Consider the following 23622-nt stretch of genomic DNA (forward strand, 5'->3'; position numbering starts at 1 on the left):
GTCTCTTCTCCATCTCCACGCTCTTTTCTTTAACTTCCAAAGGAACAGATAGAAATCACAAAGATCCCTCAGGTATCCTTCAAGGTGCTCCTTCTACTCACCAACTCTCATTTTATAAACCTATCACTAACTGGTGGTAGACAGATACTGGCCTGAGCACACAGACCAACATTAGATATTTGTTTATTATCTGATAATCCCCTTCCCAATTGTGGGGATTGCTAAGGTCACCACTCTTGTATCCCAAGTATTTAGCACTTAATAGACTCAGTAAATATTAACTGAATGGATGGATGATTGAGTGAGTGCAGTCCAAGATTTTCGCTATGATCCCAATAGCTGGCTGCTGTGAGAACAGGTCCAAGTACCCGACCCCCCCCCGCCGCCCACAACCAAAGGGTTAACCATTTGCCCATTCTCAAAGTCCATTTGGTGTGTTTGACTTTTATGCAAGCTCTTGAGGGTGGAAAGAGGAATAGTCCTTGCCCAAGTCCCCTGATAAAAATAAATCCTACCTGTGAAATAGCACCATGGAGAACCCTCACCTCAATCCCAATTCTTGCCTGTTTTGTATCTGGGAATTCTTTCCAACAGCTGGCTTAATTTACCTTCACATGCAACACAGAAACAGTTCACTATGATCTCAGATGTATTTTTTTAAAGGCATAGAAAAAGGTTGGAGGAATATACAGTAAAACATTATAGCAGTTGCCTCTAGGTGTTGGATTTACGGTTAATTTTTAAATTTTCTATATTTTTCTACAATGGACTCCTATTTACATAATAAAGAAAATTTGATAGAATCTTTTTACTCATGTAAAACTGTTACCGGCAATGAAGTGTCTACGTTGTGGGGGTCAGGATCTCGGTCCTTGGATTCCCCCATGAAAGATTTACATGGAGGTCTGATGCTCAGAGAAGAGCGAACAAAAAGTAGCAAACAGAAGTGATTTTATTAAATAGACGCAGTAAAGCTCACTCAGAAAAAGTCCAAGACAGGGCCCTGAAAAGTTAAGGGTCGGGCAGGGGGGCGGTCATATGGGTCTTAGGATTTCTTTGTTCTCCCTCTGTCCCTCCTACTTCAAATGGCGGGAATTTTCTTCTCCTCCTTTAGACCCTCCCACTCCAAACTGGAGCCTGCGCAGTGTGTGCCTGTAGATTGGAAGCCATACACCTGTGCCCTGAAAATTTTAAGAGTAGGCACAACCCAGGTAACTAATTTTGCCCATACCAGCTGAGTGCCCCCAGAGTAAGGTCATATAATGGTCATTTGCAGTTAACTGATCAGGGAACGCTATGTCGGGAGAAGAGGGTGAAGAAGGTACCAGGCACTACTAAGCTTTTTGGTCTGTGCATCTGGCTTCTAACCTTGGGAGAATGAGGGAGGCTCCACAAGCCTGCCTGGTTCTATGTTTTCTTCTGCTGAACTGGTCTCAGGGCCTTGTTAACTGTTCATTGTCTCTCTCTTCCGGCTCATATTTACCTATTCACCTACCCTGTCAAAACCATTCCTCTTGATATAACTGGAGTCCTTTCCCTTCCAGGTAAGGGACAAGTCATACAAAAAAAAAGAACAGCTGATTTGTCGTCAAACCCAGTTGTAGAAAACGCCCACCTGAGCCCAGCTTTGCTATAAGACTAAGGTGCTCATTCTATCTGACTCTGAGCAGGCTTCCCAAAAATCTCAGAATCTTAAGATGATTTCCCAATTCATGTATGACTGTATTTATCTTCAAGAATGTCTTGAGTAATATAATCCCCAATCACACAGACTAAAAGCACCTTTGACCTACCCTTTGACTTAATCTTCCTCGTACAATTAACCACCAAGTTCCACCAATTAGATCTCCAAAATATCTCTGGTACTCTTCCTCCCTGCCACATTATCACTGCCTTGGTCTAGGTCTTCATTCTTGCACACTGGGGCTACTATTAGATGCTCTTCACTGGTCTCTTGCATCCAGTCCAGCTCAAATTTCTCCCTCAAATATAATAGCTTTATTTTTTTATTTTTACAGTTGTCGTTCAACACTATTCTGTATAAATAGCTTTAGTTTTAAGAGAAGTTTTAGGTTCACAGCAAAAGGCACAAATATTTCCCATATACCTTCTGCCCCACACATGCACAACTTCGACCATTATTATCATTTTAACTTTTAAATGATGTGCCCAGAAAGTTTGTTTTACAATGGAAAGAGCAGAAATTTCAGAAAATTGAGTGGAAAGAGCTAGGAGTGATAGTATAATGTGCTACATAAGTGTATCAATTCTCTAAATAAATAAATGTATTAATTCAGGTTATGATTGCAGTTCACATCTATCATGTCACAGAATTCTTAAAACAAGAACCAGATTCAGAGTTTTGGATTCTAAATCCAGATATTTAGTTGCTCCTCTTGTACCACGTTACTGTTGTCCACCTGCTTACTGCAGCAAACAAGGTAGCCACGAAGGTAGTGCTAGAAACCTAGGAACTGGAGACTACAGAGTTTCAGGAAAAGAAGCCACTTTCTTCCCTGGAAGGAAGGCCAGGGAAATACATTCTGAGAGAGAGCTTGTTTCCTTCCATCTTCACAGTCATCTTCTTCGATTTAGAGCAGGGGTCCCCCAACATTTTGGGAACCAGGGACTGGTGCTATGAGAATCTAATGCCCCATCTGAGGTGGCATTGAAACGGTGATGCTAACTAGCGCTGGAGAGCAGCTGCAAATACAGATGAATCTTCCCTTGCTCTCCAGTCACCCCCTGCCGTGCAGCCCCATTCCTAACAGGCAGCCGCCCAGTGGAGGGAGGAAAGGGGATTGGGTAACCCTGATTTAGAGAACGTCAATGGATTTCAATATTCCACTTTTTATATAATTTTTTCTAAGGGTACTAACAGACAATTGTTTTGGAGACCACACAGGACAGTTGGGGGAAAAAGAAACATGACAAGAAAGTCTACTTATAATTCAGAGGTAGAAGAGCCTCTATGGAAGCCATAGGGACCAATACGGACCAAGGCTTTAGACAAGATGGTGGCTGGGACAGGACCGCTCTATCTCTCAGGGTGAAACTCTATGGCAGAGCAGAAACGTAGAACTTAGAGAAGTGAAGCTGAGGTGGGTGGTAACTCGACCACACTGGCGCTCTAGGAAGAGTGAAGCGGAAAAGCTCTCATGCGCATGTGTGTAACTGAGGAGGTGGATGGGGAGGGATGGGTTTTGAGTCAAGAGGTCCATCCTACAGTGCAAGTTTTCTGAAAAGTGTGAGTCGTTTAAGTCTACTTAAACCCGAGGTGGGGCGTTTCCTATGACGCATGCGTTATAGACAAGAAGAGAGCTACGGTGGCGTGGTCTTTTCAACATCCGGCGTATAGACAACGTCTGAGGTGGAAGGGGCGGGCAGGATTCCCAACACGCATGCGCTTTGAAGCCGAGGCGTTTCCTCCAGAGAGTGTTGAGTGTAGGGCTCTTTATTGCGCAGGCGCAAGGACTGTTCGGTAGGGCTAGTGGTCTATCACCGGGAGGCAAGAGGAGGTTGAAGGGATTAAAAAACCGGGTGCGCTTGCGCGTTGCCGACTGGTGGGCAGAACTCAGGACTTGTGAGGGGCGGGGTCACGTATGCACGTCATTAGATGGGTAGGTGGGAGAGAGGGTGGAGCTTAGAGAGGGTCTGTGCGCTTGCGCAGTGTGGGGGTGGAGGGCGGAGGAGCTAGAAAGCACGCTTGCGCGGCTGTCACAGGGCTGCTTGGTTGGTCAGTGGGGAGTCAGCGCCTGCGTACTAAGACCCGTGTGCAGCAGCGGCGGCGGCGGTAGAGGCGGCGGCGGCGGCGGCGGCAGTGGGCTCGGAGGCAGCGGTTGGGCTCGCGGCGGGCGGACGGGGACGAGTCAGTGCGTTCGCGCGAGGTGAGAGCGGACAGGGCGCGCGTGCGCGGAACCTTGGCTTGGGCCTGGGAGTAGAGATGGAACTGCGCGGGAGTCGGGGAGGGGGTAGAGGGGAGCGGCGGTGGCCGCCGCACAGGGTCCAGTCGGCTAGCGGCGCGAGGTGCGGAGAGGACCGGGCGCGCGTCCCGGTTGGCGCGCGGAGTGACGGTTGGGGCCTGCCAGGTGACGTTGGAGCGACGCAGGGCGGAGGACGGCGAGCCGCGAGGCCGCCACGCGGGAGAGGCCGCCGGGCGGCCACGCCGGGGCGAGGGCTCGGGGCCAGATCGGCCTGCCGGGGCAAGGGTACCTGGGCGGTTGAGAACTGGGTGCCCGCTGCCACGTGAGGTGGGGGAGGGGTCTATTTGGTGAGAGGGCATTTGGGGGGGCTGGCGGCCCGCGGGGGGAGGGGAGGCGGCGTGGCTCCGGCTTGGCGCGACCCGGGCCAGGCGCGGCCTTGGGGAGGGGGCGGACGCGGCACCGGAAGTCCCCCCCACGGGAGGCTGCCCTCGGGGTCGGAGGCCGCGTGGCTAAACGTGTGCGGGGACCCCCTCCCCCCTGGTCCGGGCCACCGGAAGCTCCGGGCGGCCACATGGTGGGCGGGAGCCGGCACCCCCCAGCGCGGAGACAGCAGGTCCTCGAGGGCGCCTCAGGGAGCTTGGAATTGTGAGGAGTGGGAGAAGCCGGAGGCCCGGATTCTGATCACCCCAGATAGCCTGCTGCGGGCATATGTTAGCACTCCCGCAGCTTACAGGCCCTTGGGGCTTTCCCTCCCGAACCTCATGTGAAGTGAAGGGGCCAGCCAAGTGTAAGTGGCACTCTTCTGTATTGGGAGACTAGATACAATGGGGAAACCGAGGGCGATTGGATGGGAGCCCAACTCTTCTCAGTCGTGCCGACAGCACCTTAAAATCCCGGGCAGTGAGTTCCCTGCTGTGATAGGTGCTCTTCACCTTGTCACTGTCTTCCTCGATGTGTCTATTTTGGGAGTTCCTGGTTTTAGAGTCCTTCACTTTACTATCCTAGTATAAGTTATACTACTCACTACTACCAGCCTTTTACTTTCATTTTATTGTCATTCACCACTCCCCATTCCCCCACTTTTACTGACTTACAGGCCCGGCCTGAAAAGCCGACAAGACCGATGCATCTTGGGAAAAGTGGGAGGGCCTTCGAGGAGAGGCTGGGTTCCTGAGTTCCCTTTGGGAAAGGAGATCGAGGTGTTTAGCAGGGGGATTAGTTTGAAAAAACTTTACTTTACCCTCCCTCGGATGCATCTGCAAATGCATGTTGGAGAGGCGGGAATCCCCCAAAGAGGCCTGTGGTTTCCTGTACCAGTGACTGGCTTGTGTGTGGATAAGGTGTAGGGGTGTAACATAGCCGGGTGGGGCCCTGTCCTCTGGTCTCCACCCTCCTCCCCTCCACGTTAGCCCCGCCCTTTTGCTGGCTCATTGCTGCTCACCTAATTATAGCTCTGGTTATGTGTGGGGAAGAGGGGTGGTTGGTTTCAGTGGCAAGTAACACCTGAGTCCTCCCCCCTCCCAAGAATTAGGCTTTTGCCCATTTCAGAGATTTGGCATCCTAATTTGGCCCTGAGACTTTCCCAAGTCCCCCCGCTTTAGCTTTTGTTTGGGGTGGGAATCCAGCTTCTTACCTCCACTATACACACATTAGTTCTATAATATTTGTGATCCCAATCAATATTTAATCTAGGAACTTTAACTTTATTTTAGATAGGTAATAGAATAAACTGCTAGGAAGAAAATGAAGCAGTTTCCAGAAAGGAGTGGGATAAATGAGAGGCCCTGTTAAACCTCCATTCTTACTGACTCCAGTTCTCTTCTTGACTCTAGCTGGAATCGAAGCCTCTTAAAATGGCAGATGATTTGGACTTCGAGACAGGAGATGCAGGGGCCTCAGCCACCTTCCCAATGCAGTGCTCAGCATTACGTAAGAATGGCTTTGTGGTGCTCAAAGGCCGACCATGTAAGATTGTGGAGATGTCCACCTCCAAGACTGGCAAACACGGCCATGCCAAGGTTAGAGTTTTACCTCTCCACATCTTGTCCCCACACCTCTCAGGTCCATGGGGCTCCTGGAAGCAAGTTGTCATCAGTCCTAGCCCTCCACCTTCCTTTAGTTCTTTTCTTAACCTACCATCCAGTTCCTTCTGTTCAGCTCTCAGCCCCGGATACCTTTCTACTACATTTGTTCCCAGACTTGAGCCTCTTCCACTATTGTCTCTGGTAACCCCTTTCTCCATCTCTTGGTGGTGTTTTATGCTCTGGCTATTTAGCTGTTCCTTATTCCTGGCCTTCACTTTTTCTGTTTCTCTCTCTTTCCTTCAGTCTTTGTAGGTGTTCTTTGTTTCTGTTACTCTGCTTAGGGTTCTCCTACCCTAACACAGAATTCAGCCTTCCCTGGAGAGGAACAGTTTACCTCTGAACTTCCAAATCTCCTTGCCGCCCCCTCTCCTTGAGTTCCTTGAGGCTCTTTGCTTTCTTAGGTCCTAACATTCTTGCTAGTTCTGTCCTTGTCACTTTGGATTTTTCTTTTTCCTCAGAAGTTCAACCTGGTTCATCCTTTTTAAATTTTTTATGATTTTGTTCCCTAACTGGTTTCTCTATTTTTTGTTGACTTGGCATTCCTCCTGGGTTGCCCCAGTTTCTTTCATCCTTTTCTGTGTTTTGGTTTCTTTATTTTCTAATTGCTTAGTTCTTCCTAATCTCTCCCATCCTTTTTTCTTTTCAGCTCTTTCTTAATCCTTCCTGTTTTCTCAGCTCTTTCTCTTTTACTTATTTCCTAAGTTCTCAGCCTTTTATGCTGATGTTTAGAAAACTCTTCTAAACTTTTACCTGGACTCTTCTAGGCACTTAACCCCTTAATTGTCAAAGGTTTGATAGCTCTGGGTAATTGACTGCTCCAAACCTGGCCTACAGTTTTCCTTATGCTGTCAACCCCAATTTCAGTGGTGGTCTTTTTGCCTCAGGTTCTTTTTATTTTAGAGGCTTTAGTGTTTCTTTCTTGATTTCATTGTTCATTTCCAACTCCCCTGATCTTTGTCCCAACTGTCGTCTGACTTCCCTTCCCAGCCAAGGACAAGTTGAGCCTTTATCTCCTCTACCCTAGTTTGGTTGGGTTTCTCTTTGATGTGATGCATACATACAGGTCCACTTGGTTGGTATTGACATCTTTACTGGGAAGAAATATGAAGATATCTGCCCATCAACTCATAATATGGATGTCCCCAACATCAAAAGGAATGATTTCCAGGTATGTAGATGGTCTGGGTATATAGTTGGGTCAGTAATTGGAGGTGGTGTACAGATTGAGTAGAAGAGTTTGTGCTGGGAGAGGAGGGAAATGGCAGGAGAGGGTATTTGGTATTAATAGTTTGCTATCCTAGTTTGTCTGATCCTTTATCCTCCGTATCAACTTACTTCAACTTCTTTCCCTATCTGCCCGCAGCTGATTGGCATCCAGGATGGGTATCTATCACTGCTCCAGGACAGTGGGGAGGTGCGAGAGGACCTTCGTCTGCCTGAGGGAGACCTTGGCAAGGAGATTGAGCAGAAGTACGACTGTGGAGAGGAGATCCTGGTATGGACCACCCTCCTCCTTTTGTGCCCAGCTATCCTCTTCGTGCTTCATCTCTGAGCTTAGATTTCTGACTTCTCGTTCACAGATTACGGTGCTGTCTGCCATGACAGAGGAGGCAGCTGTTGCAATCAAGGCCATGGCAAAATAACTGGCTCCCAGGTGAGTATGACAAACTCTATTCCCCCTTCACATACTTTGTTGTCCCCATCAAAGAGTTGCTTTAGTTTTAATTGTTCCAGGCTTACTTTCTGACCACAGGATGATCCTCACCCTTTTTCCTTTTCCAGGTATTATCCTATCTTACTTGGTTTCTCTCTCCTACCCAGGGTGGTGATGGTGGCAGCAGTGATCCTCAAGCCTGCAGAGGCCCCCTCCCCCAGCCTGGCCCAGCTCTGGCCTGGCACTTGGCTGGACTTCTCCTACTCAATTTATTTGACGTTTTATTTTGGTTTCCCCCACCCCTTCAATCTGTCGGGGAGCCCCTGCCCTACATCCTGCTCCCTTGGCCAGGAGTGAGCCATGGCCTTGGTGAAGCTGCCCTCCTCTTTTCCCCTCGCACTACAGCCCTGGTGGGGGAGAGGGGGTGGGTGCTGCTTGTGGTTTAGTTTAGTGGTTTGTTTTTGTTTGTTTGTTTTTTTTCCTTTTTTTTTTTTTTAAATTCTGGAATCAAAGCTGTGGATTCTGGCAAATGATCCTTGTGCCCTTCCCCCACTTGTCCCTGGTCTGGTTCCTGTTCCCCATAGCCCTTTATCCCAAGCACCACCCCCACAGACTGGGGACCAGCCCCCTCCCCTGCCTGTATCTCTCCCCAAATCCCTTTAGCTGGGGAGGGAAAAGGAGGAGAGGGGAGGGGACCTGCCCCCTCCTCAGGCATCTGGGAGGGCCCTGCCCCCATGGGCTTCACCCTTTCCTGTGGGCTCTCTCCCCGACACATTTGTTAAAAGCAAACCTAAATAAAACTACAAGTTTAATATGAAGCTCTAACTTGGCTGCTGCTTTGAGCAAATAGGTATTTGCTGACTAGAAGATAAATTTGGAAACCAGAAATAGATTTTAGATTGAACTGTGCCACTGAGTTCATGTCAACCAACCCACTGTCCCACTGTGACTTGCCATGGACCTGTCAGCTACCACTCCGCCCTCCAAGTAGTCCTGGCTTGGTCCAGGTGGGAGGCAACACAAACAGCAGCCAGGAGCAATGGCAGGTTTTATTGGCCTGGACTAGGACACACAGGCACCCTCAGCCATGGTAAGGGGTGGGGATGAGGCTGAAGATAAAATTTGATGGTCACTTGTGGTAGAATCGCGGGTTCTGGCTGTGCTGGATGAAGGGGAGCCGAGGACCAGGTTGGCTGGCAGCTGCAAAGCTTGACTGGTGGTGATGAAAAGGCTTTGTCAGTGTGCATACTCTCTCTTCTCCATACCCTTACAACCACACCCCAAAGGAAGAAGGGAAAACCAAGACTGTGAGCCACCTCTCCTACCCAATCCTGTTTTCCCTAGTAGTGTAGGGACTGTGACCTAAGGTATGATTTACCATCCTTACCTTTCCTGCTGGTTGCATCTGCACAGGGAGCTGGGGGGAGGCAAGAAGTCCTGGGGCGGGATGCAGAGCTTGGGGATGCATGGGGCGCAGGGAGGACTGCAGAGAAGAGAATTAGGACCTGAGGCAGCCAGGACTTGGGCTCCTCAACATAACCCTTCCCCTGACCTCCCAAGGCTTTACACTCACTGAGTCAGAGAAGCCAGTTTGCTGGTTAGCATGTTCCATCTGCTTTTGCAAGGACAGGGCACTACCAGGCTGGAGGAATCCTAGGTGAAGAAGGGTGTGTGAAATGAGTAGAGAATGAGGAAGGGCAGACCCATAGAACTAAGGCCCCCGTATGGGGTGTTATCACCTGTCTGAGTGGGCTGAAAGTGGCTGTGCACTGCGTAGGGCTGTGGCTGTGGCTGAGACAGGTACTGCACTGCAGGAAATGCTGAAGGTGCTGAGAAAGGCAGGGGCACAGCCATTAGTCTGTTCATAACACTTCCCAGCTCTGGGCCTTGAGGCAAGCCACACGTACCTCCCTTTTCCCATCACTCACCTCTAAGCTGCTGACTAGGACTATAGGTGGGTTGAGTGGGTCCATAGTGAGGTGGGGGCTGAGCAGTCCCATAGGCACCACCTGGGCTGCCTTGGAATTGCCCGTGCTCTGGGGTCCCTGCAAAAGCAGCTGCTGAGCCCACATAGTGCCGGGTCTAAGGAGAGATGAGAACTCACTTCGTAAACTCAAAAGCAGAAACTCAATGTGAATTAGGTATGCCCCATTTTTCCCTATACAGCTAAATGTATATTACACTCATGACTTGAAAACTGATTTAGTAAGGATGCCTGGCTCTAGGTGGAAACAGGGAAAAACAATGGACTAGACACCCAGTCCTACTCCTCTTACTGTAAGCACTTGGGGTCCAAACATCTGTTTGGCTCTGTCAGCTGCCATGAGGGTGCCTGGGCGATTGTGTCCTCCAGGACTCCCTAGAGAGGGAGAGATCTTCATGATGCTGAAATGGGAGTCTATAAGCCCTAGGAGGGCCCATTCTGACAAGTGGTTTCTTTAATCCTCACCCTGCATGCTGAGGAGATGAGTTCCTGTGTGAACAGTCAGGCTCTGTGGGTATGCAGCTGATGTCAGAGTGGTCAGGTCACTGGAATGAAATGAAGGCAGATCAAAATCAAGGACAAGGTCCCCTCTTTTGCCATTAAACACTGATCTTTTGTTACCTGGTCCCAATTATACTTTGTCCTCAATTTTAATTTTAGCCCTCCAATCCCACCTCTGCTCCTTTCGCCTCCGTTTTTCTTCCTCGTGTAAAACTTTCTTGAGTTGCAGGAAAAGCTGGTGCTTCTCTTCCTGTAGGGCCAAAAGCTTCTCTTGCAACTTCAGAATCTGGGAAAGGAGGAGAGAGAAAATGAAGGCAGGAGAGCCAAGGGAAGAGCTGGGAGAGATCAAGGGCCTACATACTTGTTCCTTGGTCTCCTCTAGTGACATTCTCTCTTCCATCTCCTTTTTCTTTCTTCTCTCCTGCTCTTCTTTCATCTTCTGTTCCATCATCTTGTCCACCTCTTCTTCCTCTGGAGGAAGAGTTAGACAGAATGGAAAAGTGGGAGGGTGGTTAAAATAGAATATTATAGATTGAAGACCAGCAAAATCGGGTCAACTCAATGCTCCTTTATGCTCTTGATAATGGCTCTTTCCCTCTTGAGAAGACAGGCTTCTTCTCATCACTGCAATAGGGGACAGGGAAAGGGAGGGTTCATTAGGTGCTCTCCAAGGTCCTTCCCAGCTCAAGAGTTCTAGAGTTTAGACCTGGTGGTTTAAACTCCCACCACACGGGCCTGTTCCATCCCTCTTCTAGCTTCAGCCGGCGGTGCATCAGTCTGCCCGTGGGTGGAAGTCAGCTCTGGGATAGCGGTGCCGCCCTGGGCGTATGCCCTCCCGCTTTGGCCCCAGCTCACCCTGCCGCTTGCGCTCCCGCTCCATCATGATGTGCCGGTGTAACGCCCTGGCCATGGCGTTGGAAAGCTTGGGGCGCTCCAGGAGCGCAGGCATGGTGCTGCTGGGGACGCTCGGACCGTGGGTGCCCGGCTCTGTCGCTGACTGCCAGACCTCGGACCCGGCCTGCAGGGAGGCGGGCGCTCAGCGGGGATCTTGCCTGGTCCGCCTAGGCGGAAGCCCGCCTGCCTCCCCGATCACGTGTCCGGCACCCGCCGCCAGCCCGGCCCGGTAGCCTGCCGCGGCTTCAGCGCAGGCGGGGCGAGGGTTTCCTGCCTCCGCGCTCCCGCCCACTTCCCCGCCAGCACCGGCCGCCACCGCCCCGCCCTACCCTCCTTCTCTTCGCTTTCTCGGAGGCCCCCTTTGCGCCTTGGCCACTGCGTCACATCCGGCAACTGAGATTAATCCTTCCGGGGTCAGAGCAATAGGGACCTCGTGGTTTGGGCGGGGAGTTAAAGGCGGAAGCATACGAGACGGGTGCCTGTGGTATCCAAAGTCCTCCACTATGCCTGCCCCGCGCCGACCACACCAAGGTGCCGCTCCTGGCCGCGCGTCAGCCACGAGACTCCGGGAGCTGGTTCTGGCTCTGCGGCGAGGTCCCTGACTGGGCAAGTCGGGATCCCCGAGGGGCGCATGATTGAGAGGCGAAGCGGATGCTCTCAGACGTTGTTTATTGGCTCTTTAGAAATCAGAGTCATAACTGTACAGAGGGCCCCACCTTCCCCGCTCCTGTTCGGTGGCCCCCGAAAAAAAGCAGCTTCATGTGGGGCACAGGGAAACTCCTCTGGGATTCACAGTAACCAAGAACAAAAACGGAAATAAATTAAGTGATACAGGGGAGGGAGTCATAAGGAGTTGTGTTCCCCAAATCAGTGCATGAGAGGTGTTACCCAGGGCCTGGAGCTGGGCTCTCCACAAACTCCCTCACCTCAGAGGGAGTGTTCTGGGCCCTGGATATGGACATGTGCTCCACTTTCCATCTAACTGAGAGCCTGCCTACATGCTCCTGTGCATCGCCAGGCTGAGCACCGTGCATGCCCTGGGTCACTGGAATGAGGTGGAGGCAGTCGTCACTGGAGTCCACAGGCCCAAAGCCCAACTGTGCTTGTAGTAGTGAGGTCTCACCCCTCATTCCACCCGTACCAGCAGGGCATAGAGGAGCGTGGCCCCCTTCTCCTTGGTTACCCATTCAAGTTCGGCTGGGCTGAAGTGAGGGTCAGGAGGTTCTCTGAGGGCAGCAGAAGGAGGGCCAGGGGTGTAGGAGCCAGGGCGCACACACACCTGGAACGCCACTTGGGCCTGGTGTGTCCGCTGGGATTTGGGGTCCCGGAATCTGTCAGGCAAGAAGCAAAAGGAGGGCAGTGGGGTCTCTGGTTCCTGTCACGTCTCCTTGCTAACTGCAACGACTGCACTGGCCTCACCGTTCCTAGGAATCACTCCCATCTTATAGGGACAGCTCTAGCTGTTCTCTCTAAATGGTATTCCTCTCAATGCCTGCTCAGCTAACTCCCTCACCTCCTTTTCCAGACTTTGCTCAAATCTCACCTTCATAACGCGTACCCTGGCTACCCTACTTAATATGCCTGCTCCAACTGTACTTCTGATCCATTTCCACCAACTCTACTTTTTGTTTCCATAGTACTACTTGTCACCTTTAAAAATACTAAATATTTATTATGCATAACATTTTAGAGAAAATATAAGTTCCACAAGAGCAAGATACCCTTTTTTGTTCACTGAGATAGCACAAAAGCAATGGGATTTCTTTTAAACGAATGTGTGACAAAAGGACTGAAGACTAGCAAAACAAGGTGAGAAAAGAGAAGGAAAATCATGGAGACCCAAGTGGTGCTGGGGCCCCCTCCCATGCATGTACTCACTGCACTTTGGATGCCAGGGTCTCAGCCCCAGCATATTGGAGGGAAGGAGAAAGAAGCACTGGAGGGGGCTGCTCCTCCCGAGGAGGTGCGCAGTTCTCACCAGGCTCCTCAAACTCTCCCCCGGGCTCTCCCTTCAAGGGCCGGCAGCTCAGGATGGAGGCAGTCCCTGTGAAGAGAACTGGGTCACGGAAATCCTGCTGTGGCCCATAGGCCTGGCCTGCCCTGACTGTACCAGAGCTATGGTACCTGCTCCCAGCTCTCCTCGGTCCAGCACCCTCCGGACAACTGCCACGTTGCTACCGTGATATGCCATGTGCCACTTCTTGGTTAGTGTCCCAGCCTCCAGGTGGGGATTCACCCTAGGAGGTGGGCAGATAGGACAAAGGTCATTGGCTCCCCAAGGTCATCTCCTAGATAAGTTGTGTTACTTCTTGCATATACCCTCTTGTTAAACTTCTTTCTCAAGGAGACAAAGAACCGTAAGGGAGACACATGACCCCGCCCCATTTGTACCTGAGGTTGAACCTGCACCAGCCAAACGGTAGGGCGTATTCTCGAGGGGGCTCCCCACGGCGCCTGTGGGCCTCGTCCCCTCGCAGCTTCCGGCAAGACTCACAGTAGCACAGGCTACGCTTCGGTGGTGGCATGAAATAATCCTCTGCAGGAGAGTCAGTGGCAGACTTGATGCTGTGGCTCCCACCTTGGGGTCTCAACCACACAGCTTCTTCTAACTCATCTCCAGGACTCTAGACATGGCCCTGCACTGGTCCAGGGAATGAGGCGGGTTCTGGGGGACTGGGAACTCACCAGGAAGTAATAGCAGTTCCTGGAAACGGGAGCAAAGGGCATGGTATTCGCAGCTCTTGAGTGGGCTGGCAGCAGGTGGTGGACCCCAGCACACACTCTCCTTGATCCCTGAAGGAGCAGAGGGACAGAGGTCACAAAAGATGGGGCTAGAACTACAAGGTGGGGTGAGGTAGGATCCTGGTCCCTTAGGGCTGGCTCACCATCTACCATGTCAGCTTTCTCCATGTCCCCTTGGATTCCAGCACTTTTCCCAATGGCAGCTCCTGGTTCAGGGCTCACAATTGTCACCTGCAGAAGAGGGATGGTCAGGCAGAGCATTACCAGCCCTCAGGCCCTGCTGATTCCCTCCCTGGACCATAGTGTTCCTCTTTTCTTGGACAGCCGTCTCTCAAGCATTCCCTCCTCCCTGCTTCCATTGGCACTAACCTGCTCACATTGCCCATAGAGGTCCACAAGTGCATGGCATGGCTGAGGGACATCTGGCACAGCCACCCCCTGGTCCATCCCATTGACATGGAGATGCAGCCCCCCAGAGCTGTCTAGCCGCAGTCCCAAGATGGTGCCTTCAGGACACGTGTCCAGGTTTGGCCCAAACTTCTCACAGATCTGGGAGGAGAGATCTGTTGTCTTCCCAGAGATCAGAATCCTATCAGCAATAGCCACCCCCATGCTTCACTCAGCTTCGAGTTGCCAGTCCCTGGGCTTTGCCTCCACATTTGCCCAATGCCTGGGCTCTACCCTCTGCTTCAATGACCTAGATTCCACCTTCCCTCTCCCCCACTGCAACATTTCAAAGGCAAAGACATAGGAGGCAGCAACTCCAATACTGTCCAGGTAATGACATTCACGCCCTTGTGGCTAGCCCCTCCCTACTCAGAGACCTGGTCTCTCCCTTCTTTCCCCTACCTACCTTGAGGCCATTGTGGAAGACCCCTCGGCCCCGCAGCAGCCAGGCTGCCCGTTTGAGGGCACAGGCAGAGGCAGGGAAGTTGAGCCTCTCAGGTGGGCATGTGATGACTCCCAGGACAAGGGAAGATGTCCACTGCCGATTCAGGAAGTCTATCCGCACCTGGGGGAAAAGGTGACTACTCCCCAGTTATGGCCTCCTGATGAGAGGCCACCCTCCCAGCACACCCATGCTCCTCACCCCAGCCAGGGAGAGAAGATAACATCTCTCAGAGTGTGGCCTGGGATGCTGCCTCTTCTGACATTTAGAGGGATCAGAAACTACAGATTCACTTGTTTCCTTCCCTCTTTCAGCCTTGGTCTTGCTGTTGACTCTGTAAAGATTCTTGTCCCTAGGGACTTCTTTCCCCTAACACTAACCCCTTTTAGTTTGCTGCATAAAAGCCCCTCTTCTGGAAAGCCCTCCTTGCTCTCACATTCAGAATCAGGCATCTCCCTTAGGCTCCATTAACTCCTCCCTACTGCTTCCCTCACTACAGTTACCAGGTAGGTGCTTCCTGGTAACCGACCTGCAACTCCTATCACAAGGTATGAACAAAAGCCTGGGAAGTACATCCAAGGGGCTGGCCTTCCACTTTGTCCTCAACCTGGAAAGGCTCTGTTCTAGGAGGGCTGGCCCTGGGTCACCATGAGTAAGTTGCTGGGGGTAATGAGGCAAGGCCCACCTGGACAAGCAGCTGGGGCACTAGGGGCTGGCTGATGACAACAATGCCCTGATTGTAACTGGCCACCCGCGTAGCTGTACGGTTCCCATTGGACAAGAGGATATTCTTTCCATGGTTCTCCAGGAACTCGAGGGCTGTATGCATAATGGCGACTTGATCCTGGCCCTGGTGTGGAAGAAAGACTAAGCTGCTGGGGTTGCCAATGTGAAGTCCGAGACATCCCAGTGGAGTTCACACAGAGCTTGTGTGTAAGCCTCTGCCCACCCAGGACATGATCGGAGAACCCAAAAACAACCTGGTGGCCAATGGCCCATCAACCACTCATCCATGTGCCCAAAGGGCCCTGCTGCAGCCTCTTACTCCCAGGTCATGCTCCTCGCCCTCGTTGTCCTCCTCGCCCTCACTTCCGGTGTCTGAGCTGGGGGAAGGAGGCCGGGTGCCTTCTGGCTCCTCTAGCCTTGCAGAGCTGACAATAGACACACTCCGCACTGGCCCATATAGATCCAACACAGCCCACACGTTCTGGGGACACACAAGACCCAGGAAGTAGGAGATGAGTGGAAGATTTCAACCCCACTCCCAAAATCCAAGGCAACTTTTGGGTCTACCTTGGCAACGCCAGTGGCTGCAGGCCCCATATCCTCTCCATCTATCACAATGTGCATTGTGTCATCTGTCCCCCGCCGAATGCCCACACGACTTCCCACCTAGAACCAAGGTGAGACAAGGACAGATACTCAGCCTACCTCTCTCTGCCACCACCAATCCCACTCCCAATCCTTGTTCCTGGATCCAGCTACTTCACCCCTAGCCTCTCTAGGTTCCGGCCATAATTCATCCTCTGAAGCTGCCCATCGCGCCTCACTTCACAGCTGGACACCATCCAGGTGGTCTTAGTCCGGAGCTCTGGTAGAGAAGGAGGCAGCCCAGGGCCACCGCCTGTTCCAGGTCCCATCTCCCCTGGTGCTAGTGTGGTCAGCCCCAGCCGGAGGGAACCTGCCCACTTCTCATCCAGCTCTTCCACTTTCACCTGTGTGAGAAAGAAAATATTAGTTGGTATCAGATGACGGCAGGAAGGTAGGAAGCAGTCTGGCTCTGTTACGAAGGGCCTGAGAGCCTCTGTTACATATCCACAGCCCACCTCAAAGACTTCCTCAGCCCTGAGCTCCTTGGTGCTGAAGACGAGGCCATGAGCATAGCCAGCTGCACGCACCGCCCTCGTGCCATCTTCCTCCAAAGTGACATTCTTGCCACAAGTACTGTGGAATCGGTGAGCCACACCAGCCACTGTGGAGAGATGGCACCGGAGAAAGGGGTAAGACTGGGACAGTGAGCTTCACATAGATATTATACAGCAAGGGTTTCAGGTGAAACAAAGTTGACATAAAGGTCCCATCTGCCATTACTCCTTCAAGATCTGATACCTCTTTTTACCACAGTAAGATTCATCCCCAAACCTGGTATTCTTAGCTTATGGTGTCCTGGTTTCTGGGTGGCAGGGAAGTGTCCAGGCCCTGTGTACCAGGTGTAACCTCCTGCCCTCTTCTTAGCTACTTTCCCCCATGGGTGGTTCCTTCCCCTTTGCCTGGAGTTGCTGCAGCCAGCCTGCCTTTGAATAGCTTCCCTGACCTGGAAGCTGTATACTTCAGGCCCACAGCAGACAAGCAGAGCTCGCCCTCCCTCCCAGCCAGCTGAACCTGGGGAGTGCAGGGGAAATGACTTCTCAGTGGCGGTATTGCTGGTCGCTAGGCTGTTGTCCATGGGACCGGTGGCATTGGTGATGGATACTTGGACACACTGGCCATAGAGATCCACTACTGCATACACCTCTGGGTAGGAAGGGAGGGAATCAGAAACTTGATAGCACAAGGTGGGCTGGGCTGAGGGTGGCAAGTCGAATGCCAGAGTAGTCACCTTTACCCGGAGGCAAGCCTGAGCAGGCAGCACCTTGGTCCTGGCCGTTGATGAAGTAGTGCAAATCGCCCTTAGCAGTTCGCATCATGCCAATGCGTGCACCCGTGCCCAGCGCATCAAGGTCGCACCCATAGTTGTTGCGCATTGTGTTACCATCTTGCATGATGGCTGTGCCACTGGAGGGATAACAATAGTAACAGGTCGGCCTCCCAGCTTCCTCCCCACATAGGTCCCTGACCAGCCTCTGCCTGTCAGAACTTTCTAGTACCTTCTAGTGCCTCTAGTGCCTTGAAGGTCTCTGCCACAATCTGGGGTCTGAGACTCAATCCTGTTTCCTACGTCCCTGGGATCCACCACCCCACCCCCCATGGAAAAGCAGGAAGAAGGAAGGAGGGTAGTACTCTATGGAAGAGGAGCTCTGTCCTTGTACAGGAGAGGCTTCCCAGAATTGAAGAGAAGAGGCAGCCAGATCCCCTACGTCTGTCAATGTCCATGGCCACACAGGTCCCAAATCCTGCTTCCCTCATCTCAGCCAGCTCCACCCAGCCCTGCCCAGCTGGTCTACAAAGCAAGCAACCCAACCTCAGCATCCAAGTATCATAGTCAATGTCTGTCATTGTGTTGGGGAATTCAAGGTCCTCCGGCCGAATAGCGGTCACTCCTGGAAGGAGGCAGGGGTAGTTCAGAGCCAAGCCCCCAGCTTGGGAGGTAGCCAGCACCTCCCCTAGCACACACACATGCACACAAGTGCCCCTCACCAGCTTCAATGGAGCCTGACCAGCGGTCCACCATCTTCTGAATGACAATTTCAAACAGCTCTCCATCCCGCAGGGCCCTGTCAGGAAAAGTGGTGATCAGACAGGCCCTAAGTAGGTGGTTGGGCAGTAGGAAAGTGGGGAAATGCAAGTCCAGACACTGACCGGTTGGAGATGACAATGGCATCATTGAACTCGCTGCGGCAGTTGTGGCGGAGTGCGGTGCGTCCCCCATTAGTGATGACTGCGTTACTGCCATGTAGCTGGTGGAAGCGCAGGTCAGAGCCCCCAGCCCCTGATGATGGGGAGCTTGGAGACACCTGATTGTTGCCCTCAGGGAGTGACTCAGGGACTGGTGGCACCTCTACAAAGGAGGACATCACTCATTAAGCTTATAGCTGTCTCTGAGGCCTCCCAAAGCCACTCCACCCTCCTGCCCCTACAAAACCCGGCCCTCACCCACGTCGTCCACGATGGTCGCCTGAGCCGCTTGGCCGTAGAGATCCACAACAGCATAGACGCCCGGGGGCACATTCCAGGCAGCAGGGCCCTGAGTCATCCCATTGACAAAGAAGTGGAGAGTCCCATCCTCCCGCCGCACCACGCCCACCGTGTCCCCTGCCTTGGAAGAAGCGGGGCTGGAGTGAGGAGTCAGGCAGAGTCCTTGCCTGGGCTGGTTCTGCAGCAGCCCCATCTTGCCTACTCCCCACTGCTGAGAGCTGGTGGCAGACCCACTCTCCCACCTTGAGGCGGTCCAGGTTGTGCCCATATTCATCCAAGATGGTCGTCCCATTGTGCATCACCCCATTCCCGGTCATCATCCAGGTACCTAAGGAGACAAGAAGTGGCAGAGAACATGAGGGGGAAACCAGGGCTCCTCTCCTTTATATACCATTCCCCACTTTACTCCCCAAAGCCATAAGCCTTTTTTGACACTCGGCTTTCTTCCAAAATTAGGGCAAGAAAATTCTGCTGTTCCCAAACCAGCCACAGGCCCTGTTCATGTGACACTCCTCAGCCACTGACTCAGTCATCTTAAGTGTGACAAGTGAAAAAGGGGCTGGAGAACAAGCATCAGGGTTGTGGAGACAGCTTCAATCCCAGGACCCTATCCTGGCCCCGCCTTTCTTAGGAGCTCACCAGAGCGCAAGTTGGTCATGGTGGAGGGCAACTGGAGGTAGGCAGGGTTGTGGGTGGTGACACCAATCTCAATGGAGCCAGCCCATTTGTCCACCATTTTGTCGATGCGCACCTGGAACACCTCTCCATCCCGCAGGGCTCTGCTGCTCAGCACCACGCCATGATTGAAGTCATCGGTAGCACTGAGGGCACAGCAAGTGGAGAGTCAGACCTGCAACTCAAACTCCGAGAGCACCAGAACTTAGCCCAGCAATGCCTGCCCGACACCCACTGCCCCAAGTTAACCAGATAAACTTCAAAATCCAGAAGGCTCCCCACCTTTTCTGTCCAGGATGCCCCAGACCTGACACCCTCTACCTCCCACTTCCTCACACCTTCCCCCAATTCCATTAGAGCCCCTTCTGCAGGCTTCTCCCCACCCCATGGGCCATACTGGGGCCTCAGGGCAGTGCGTCCCTCGTGGGTAATGGCTGCCTTCTGCCCACAGTTGGGGTGGAAAAGCAGGCGCTCAGGTTCTGCCTGGGTAGCAGGAGCAGCACGGCGGAGAGCACCCTCAGGGGACAGTGCCCGCAGAATGGCATTGTTCCGGCGTAAACGGTCGCTGTGGTTGTTATTGTGGACGATGGTTACCTTCACTGCCATCCCATACAAGTCCACCACACCATACACCACCGGGGGTGTCAATGGGGTAGCCACGCCTATAGGGATAGTAGGCACAGGAATGTGGGGGCGGGGTGAGGAGAGAAAGGTCAGACATAGGGAGACTGATCTCAGAAAGGCAGGAGGATGAGGCACAGACCACCCCACTGAAAGCCCTGGCCCGGCAGCCCTCTCTGAGCTTCCCCTTACCCTGATCAATGCCATTAATGAAGAAGTGGAGGGCAGAGTTGGACTTCCTTGTGAGACCAATATGGTCACCCTCCTATTCAAAACAGAAAAATAACAGTCTGGAATCCATCCACAATCAGGCTCCGGACAGTTGTAGGCACCGTGAGAACAGAGCAGTCCTAGAGCCTTCTCATCACCCCGAGTTACCGGAGAACAGCTCCAAAAAGTTCCCATGAGTCTCAGACCACCCTGAACGCTCAATGCAAGTCAGACACTATGTTACGTCATCACCTTATAAACATCTACTTGTTTGATGCTCACAACAATCTATAAAACAGTACTAACAGGCTCCTTTGAGACATTTTCTGGAAAAAAAAAAAAAAAAAGGAAAAACTACCAAAGAGGATGAGCTTCTGCCTCAGGTCACTACTACAAATGACCAAACAACAAAATGAATCGAACTCATCTGACGCTAAAATCTTGAGTGCCTAACTGTTGGGAAACATTGCCTTCTCAGAAGAAACCTTGAGGCGAAAGAAAAAGAGCCTTGCTCTAGATCTCAGAGCAGACTGAGGTGCCCAGGCAAGGACGCAGCACACAGGGGACTCCCCTGGAGAGTGACCCAGGCTGTGCCCCACCCTCACCTGCAGCTCATCCAGACTAAATTCACAGTACTCGCGGCGGGTGCCCTTGCCATTTGTCAGGATCCCGCAGCCGCTCATCATGATGGTGCCTAGGGGAAAGCGGATACCCTGGTTAGGGTATGGGCTTCCTTGACCCCAGTGACCACAGGTCCTTGCCCCCACCCTGTCAGTGGCTGGTACCTGACTGCAGGTTGGTCATGGTGGCTGGATATTCCAAATTGTTGGGGTTGTGGGTGGTGACACCGATCTCAATGGAGCCTGACCACTTATCTACGAGCTTGTCGATGCGGATCTTGGGTGGAATATTAGCAAAAGAGAGAGGCAGGAAATGTAAATGCAAAAGATCCTCAGCCCTTGGCTCTTCCCTTGTCCCCACCTTTCCAGCATCAAGGATCAAGCTCCATCTTTAGCTCCCAGAGGATGAGATAGATGCCAGCCAGACCCCAGAATCTTGCACACCTCAAACATCTCATTGTCCCGGAGCGGGCGGTTGGTCATGACAACCCCATTGTTGAATTCATCCAGGGGCCGGCGACGCTCTGCTGTCTTATTATTGTTGCTGAGTTTGATGAGAGTTCCACACTTCTCATGAAAGAGCAGGGCGTCATTGGAAGTAAGGATGGGTGAGGTAGCAGCACAGCTAGACCCCAGCCCTTCCCCTGCTGGTGGGGGGCTCAGGTTCACATTTAGGAGCCCCCCATTGTAAGCAGACAAGATGGTGTTGCTCACCACCTCAGATAGTTCCATGCTGGCAAAGTCTATGGCATTAGGACAAAAGAAAGGAAGCAGAAATGAGGCTCTACACTCTTAGGATTGCAGTCTTCTCCCTACCCCTCTCCTGAGGTCCCTCCCTTGTCCACCTCACTTCCCACTCCCCTTCCCAGAGCCTCCCCGAAGCCCTCACCATTATGCGACTCAAGGCTGTTAGGAAACGTCTCCGGGCGGGCCTGCGCTGGGGACACCATGAAGGCTGGGGACCAGGTGGGATGGGAGGGGAACAAGGGTTTAGACCCTGCTGCAGGGCCCACAGCCAGGAGACCCCCTCCTCTATCCCCTGATCTCCCCTTCAACAGACTCAGGGGTCTGAGCAGCCATGTCCACACCCAGTGTCACTTGTCACTACATTTTCCCCATTCCTTCAGCCATTCCCTCTGCCCCACCCCTCCACCACTGCCCTAGTTGTGTTCTCACCTTCATCCCCAGAGGTTCCTTGTTCAGCCAAGACAGAATCTTCAGGGGGAGTGGAGGGCTCAAGGGGAGGTGTTGGGACGGGAGTAGGGGGGCTGAAGCCTGGCTCAGGGGGTAGCACAGTGATCTGAGTGCATTTGCCGTAAAGGTCCACAACAGCCCAGACACGAGCAGGCAGGCCCGTGGCAGCCACACCGCAATCCCGCCCATTCACCCAGAGCCGCAGTTCCCCAGCAACCGTGCGCTCCACGCCCACACGGTCCCCTTCACCAAGCTGGTCCAGGTCCTGACCATACTCCTCCAGCACAGAACGTCCATCCCTCAGCACTGAGCAGCCCGACACTACCCATGAGCCCCCCTTCAGCCCTGTGGCACTGCTTGGGAAGTCCAGCACACTAGGGTCCAGTGCCGTCACCCCAATCTCAATGGAGCCACTCCAGGAATTGACCTGCGATAGGGGTGGTGGACAGAGGATCAGGATGGGCCACAAATGGATCTCCCACCACATTTCACAGGCTACTGCATTCCGCTCTTCCCACCTCTCAGACAGCTTAACTGGCTTTTCCCTCTTGAGACACGAGACGCTAATCCAGAGATGCTGTCTCACAAGACATTCTTCTGGACTGTCTCAGGGATTGTTTGGTCTGCTCTGCCTAGCAACTCAGCTCTGTACTCAGGTTGTTCAGTGTCTACAATATCTGTCCTTTTCCCATCATGCTGGCTAAATTCCCTGGCTCCAGCCTCCTTGCTTCCTCTAACTTCGCTGGTCTCTGTGGCTCAACCACCCCAAATCACAGTTCTCCGCACCCATATTCTCTGATCTTGTAAATTACTCTCTGCTCCCGGCTTAATTCTCTCCTAGTCTCTGGCTCCACTCTGATTCACTCTTTCCAAATTCGATCTTTGTGCACCTGGTCTCTTGACCAAATAAATCACACACAAAGCATACACAGGTCGTTCTCCCTGAGCAGCTCTCCTTACCTATCTTTCCCACCCAACTCTGAGTTTGTCTTTCAATGGTTTGTTCTTTCTTTGGTTATCTCTCTTCTCCACCCATCACATCTCTGATATTTTTCCATCCGCTATCTCCCAGGAATTGTTCCAGGAGATTTGTTCCCTAGTCGTTCTAGTGGGTGAGGCCCCGTGTACCCTCACTGCTCCTGGGTCTTGAGAAAACTCAAGCTCTCTTTGTCTCTTTCAGACTGAATGTTTCTGCTTCACGCTCTCTTCCTGCCCGTCACCTGGTGTCCTAAGTCTGTCGGTTCCCTCCTGGTACCCGGTGATGTGAGCTAACTTGACTGTCTTACCCCGTCTCCCTCTGGTCCATTCCCAACACCCTCCACATTTCGGTTCCGCGGTCCCAGCTCCGCACCTTGCGGTCGATGCGGACGGTGAAGACACGTCCATCGCGCAAGGGTTCCCGGCTCAACACCAGCCCGTGGTTAAACTCCTGGCCCGGCTGCTGCCGCCGCGCTGTACGACCACAGGCCGACAGGCTCACCAAGCGTCCAGTGCGCGGGTGCAGCTCCCCGCAGCTGCCCAGACCCCCGCCAGACTCCGGTCCAGAACCGCTCGCGCTAGGGCCTCCACCCCCACCAGGCCCCGACCCCGGGCCTCCCCCAGATCCCCCACTCCCACCCGACCCCGCCGCCATCGCCGCTGACGCCGGGGCCGCGCGACAGCCGCGCTTGGCGGCACCGTGGCAACGGCGGTGCACAGACACCCAGAAGGAATAAAACCCCGAGCTGAGGCCAGCTGTGCTTTACGGCACTGCCGAGTACTGAAGCATTCCAGGCT

General features: G+C 52.8%; 3 protein-coding genes across 14 annotated transcripts; 1 reads left to right on the forward strand and 2 right to left on the reverse strand.

The window, feature by feature from the left end:
* Positions 1-3460: 3460 nt before the first annotated feature.
* EIF5A (eukaryotic translation initiation factor 5A) lies at positions 3461-8479 on the forward strand. Of its 3 annotated transcripts, none has more exons than XM_023529877.1 (6): positions 3461-3481; positions 5756-5941; positions 7071-7175; positions 7371-7502; positions 7588-7661; positions 7829-8479. In XM_023529877.1, the coding sequence occupies exons 2-5, from the start codon at positions 5777-5779 to the stop codon at positions 7648-7650; spliced, it is 465 nt and encodes a 154-aa protein (XP_023385645.1). In that variant the 5' UTR covers positions 3461-3481; positions 5756-5776; the 3' UTR covers positions 7651-7661; positions 7829-8479. The 3 variants fall into 3 exon arrangements, with proteins under 3 accessions (XP_023385645.1, XP_011357111.1, XP_023385644.1); XM_011358809.2 differs by lacking the exon at positions 3461-3481 and adding an exon at positions 3707-3887; XM_023529876.1 differs by lacking the exon at positions 3461-3481 and having other exon boundaries at positions 7790-8479.
* On the reverse strand, positions 8144-11556 carry GPS2 (G protein pathway suppressor 2). The gene is made up of 11 exons (XM_011358822.2): positions 11370-11556; positions 11002-11164; positions 10508-10617; positions 10320-10432; positions 10111-10190; positions 9938-10020; positions 9590-9743; positions 9401-9490; positions 9235-9314; positions 9049-9144; positions 8144-8874 (listed from the first exon to the last, which is right to left on the reverse strand). The coding sequence occupies exons 2-11, from the start codon at positions 11093-11095 to the stop codon at positions 8791-8793; spliced, it is 984 nt and encodes a 327-aa protein (XP_011357124.1). The 5' UTR covers positions 11096-11164; positions 11370-11556; the 3' UTR covers positions 8144-8790.
* A 134-nt stretch (positions 11557-11690) lies between these two features.
* NEURL4 (neuralized E3 ubiquitin protein ligase 4) lies at positions 11691-23622 on the reverse strand. Of its 10 annotated transcripts, XM_023529863.1 has the most exons (30): positions 23198-23622; positions 21829-22273; positions 21542-21607; positions 21367-21395; positions 21097-21219; positions 20818-20929; positions 20638-20726; positions 20015-20087; positions 19599-19863; positions 19166-19347; positions 18769-18854; positions 18489-18663; positions 18191-18389; positions 18029-18105; positions 17853-17931; positions 17271-17446; positions 17054-17185; positions 16498-16643; positions 16162-16386; positions 15965-16063; positions 15717-15878; positions 15357-15521; positions 14636-14794; positions 14152-14331; positions 13926-14013; positions 13726-13833; positions 13432-13576; positions 13165-13277; positions 12919-13084; positions 11691-12371 (listed from the first exon to the last, which is right to left on the reverse strand). In XM_023529863.1, exons 1-30 carry the CDS (start codon positions 23477-23479, stop codon positions 12167-12169), a joined length of 4551 nt encoding a protein of 1516 aa, XP_023385631.1. In that variant the 5' UTR covers positions 23480-23622; the 3' UTR covers positions 11691-12166. The 10 variants fall into 10 exon arrangements, 9 of the variants coding, with proteins under 9 accessions (XP_023385631.1, XP_023385634.1, XP_023385629.1 ...); XM_023529866.1 differs by lacking the exon at positions 21542-21607; XM_023529861.1 differs by having other exon boundaries at positions 17277-17446; positions 21097-21395.

Source organism: Pteropus vampyrus, unplaced genomic scaffold (genome assembly GCF_000151845.1).
Source record: "Pteropus vampyrus isolate Shadow unplaced genomic scaffold, Pvam_2.0 Scaffold44, whole genome shotgun sequence".
Classification (NCBI taxonomy): Eukaryota; Metazoa; Chordata; class Mammalia; order Chiroptera; family Pteropodidae; genus Pteropus; species Pteropus vampyrus.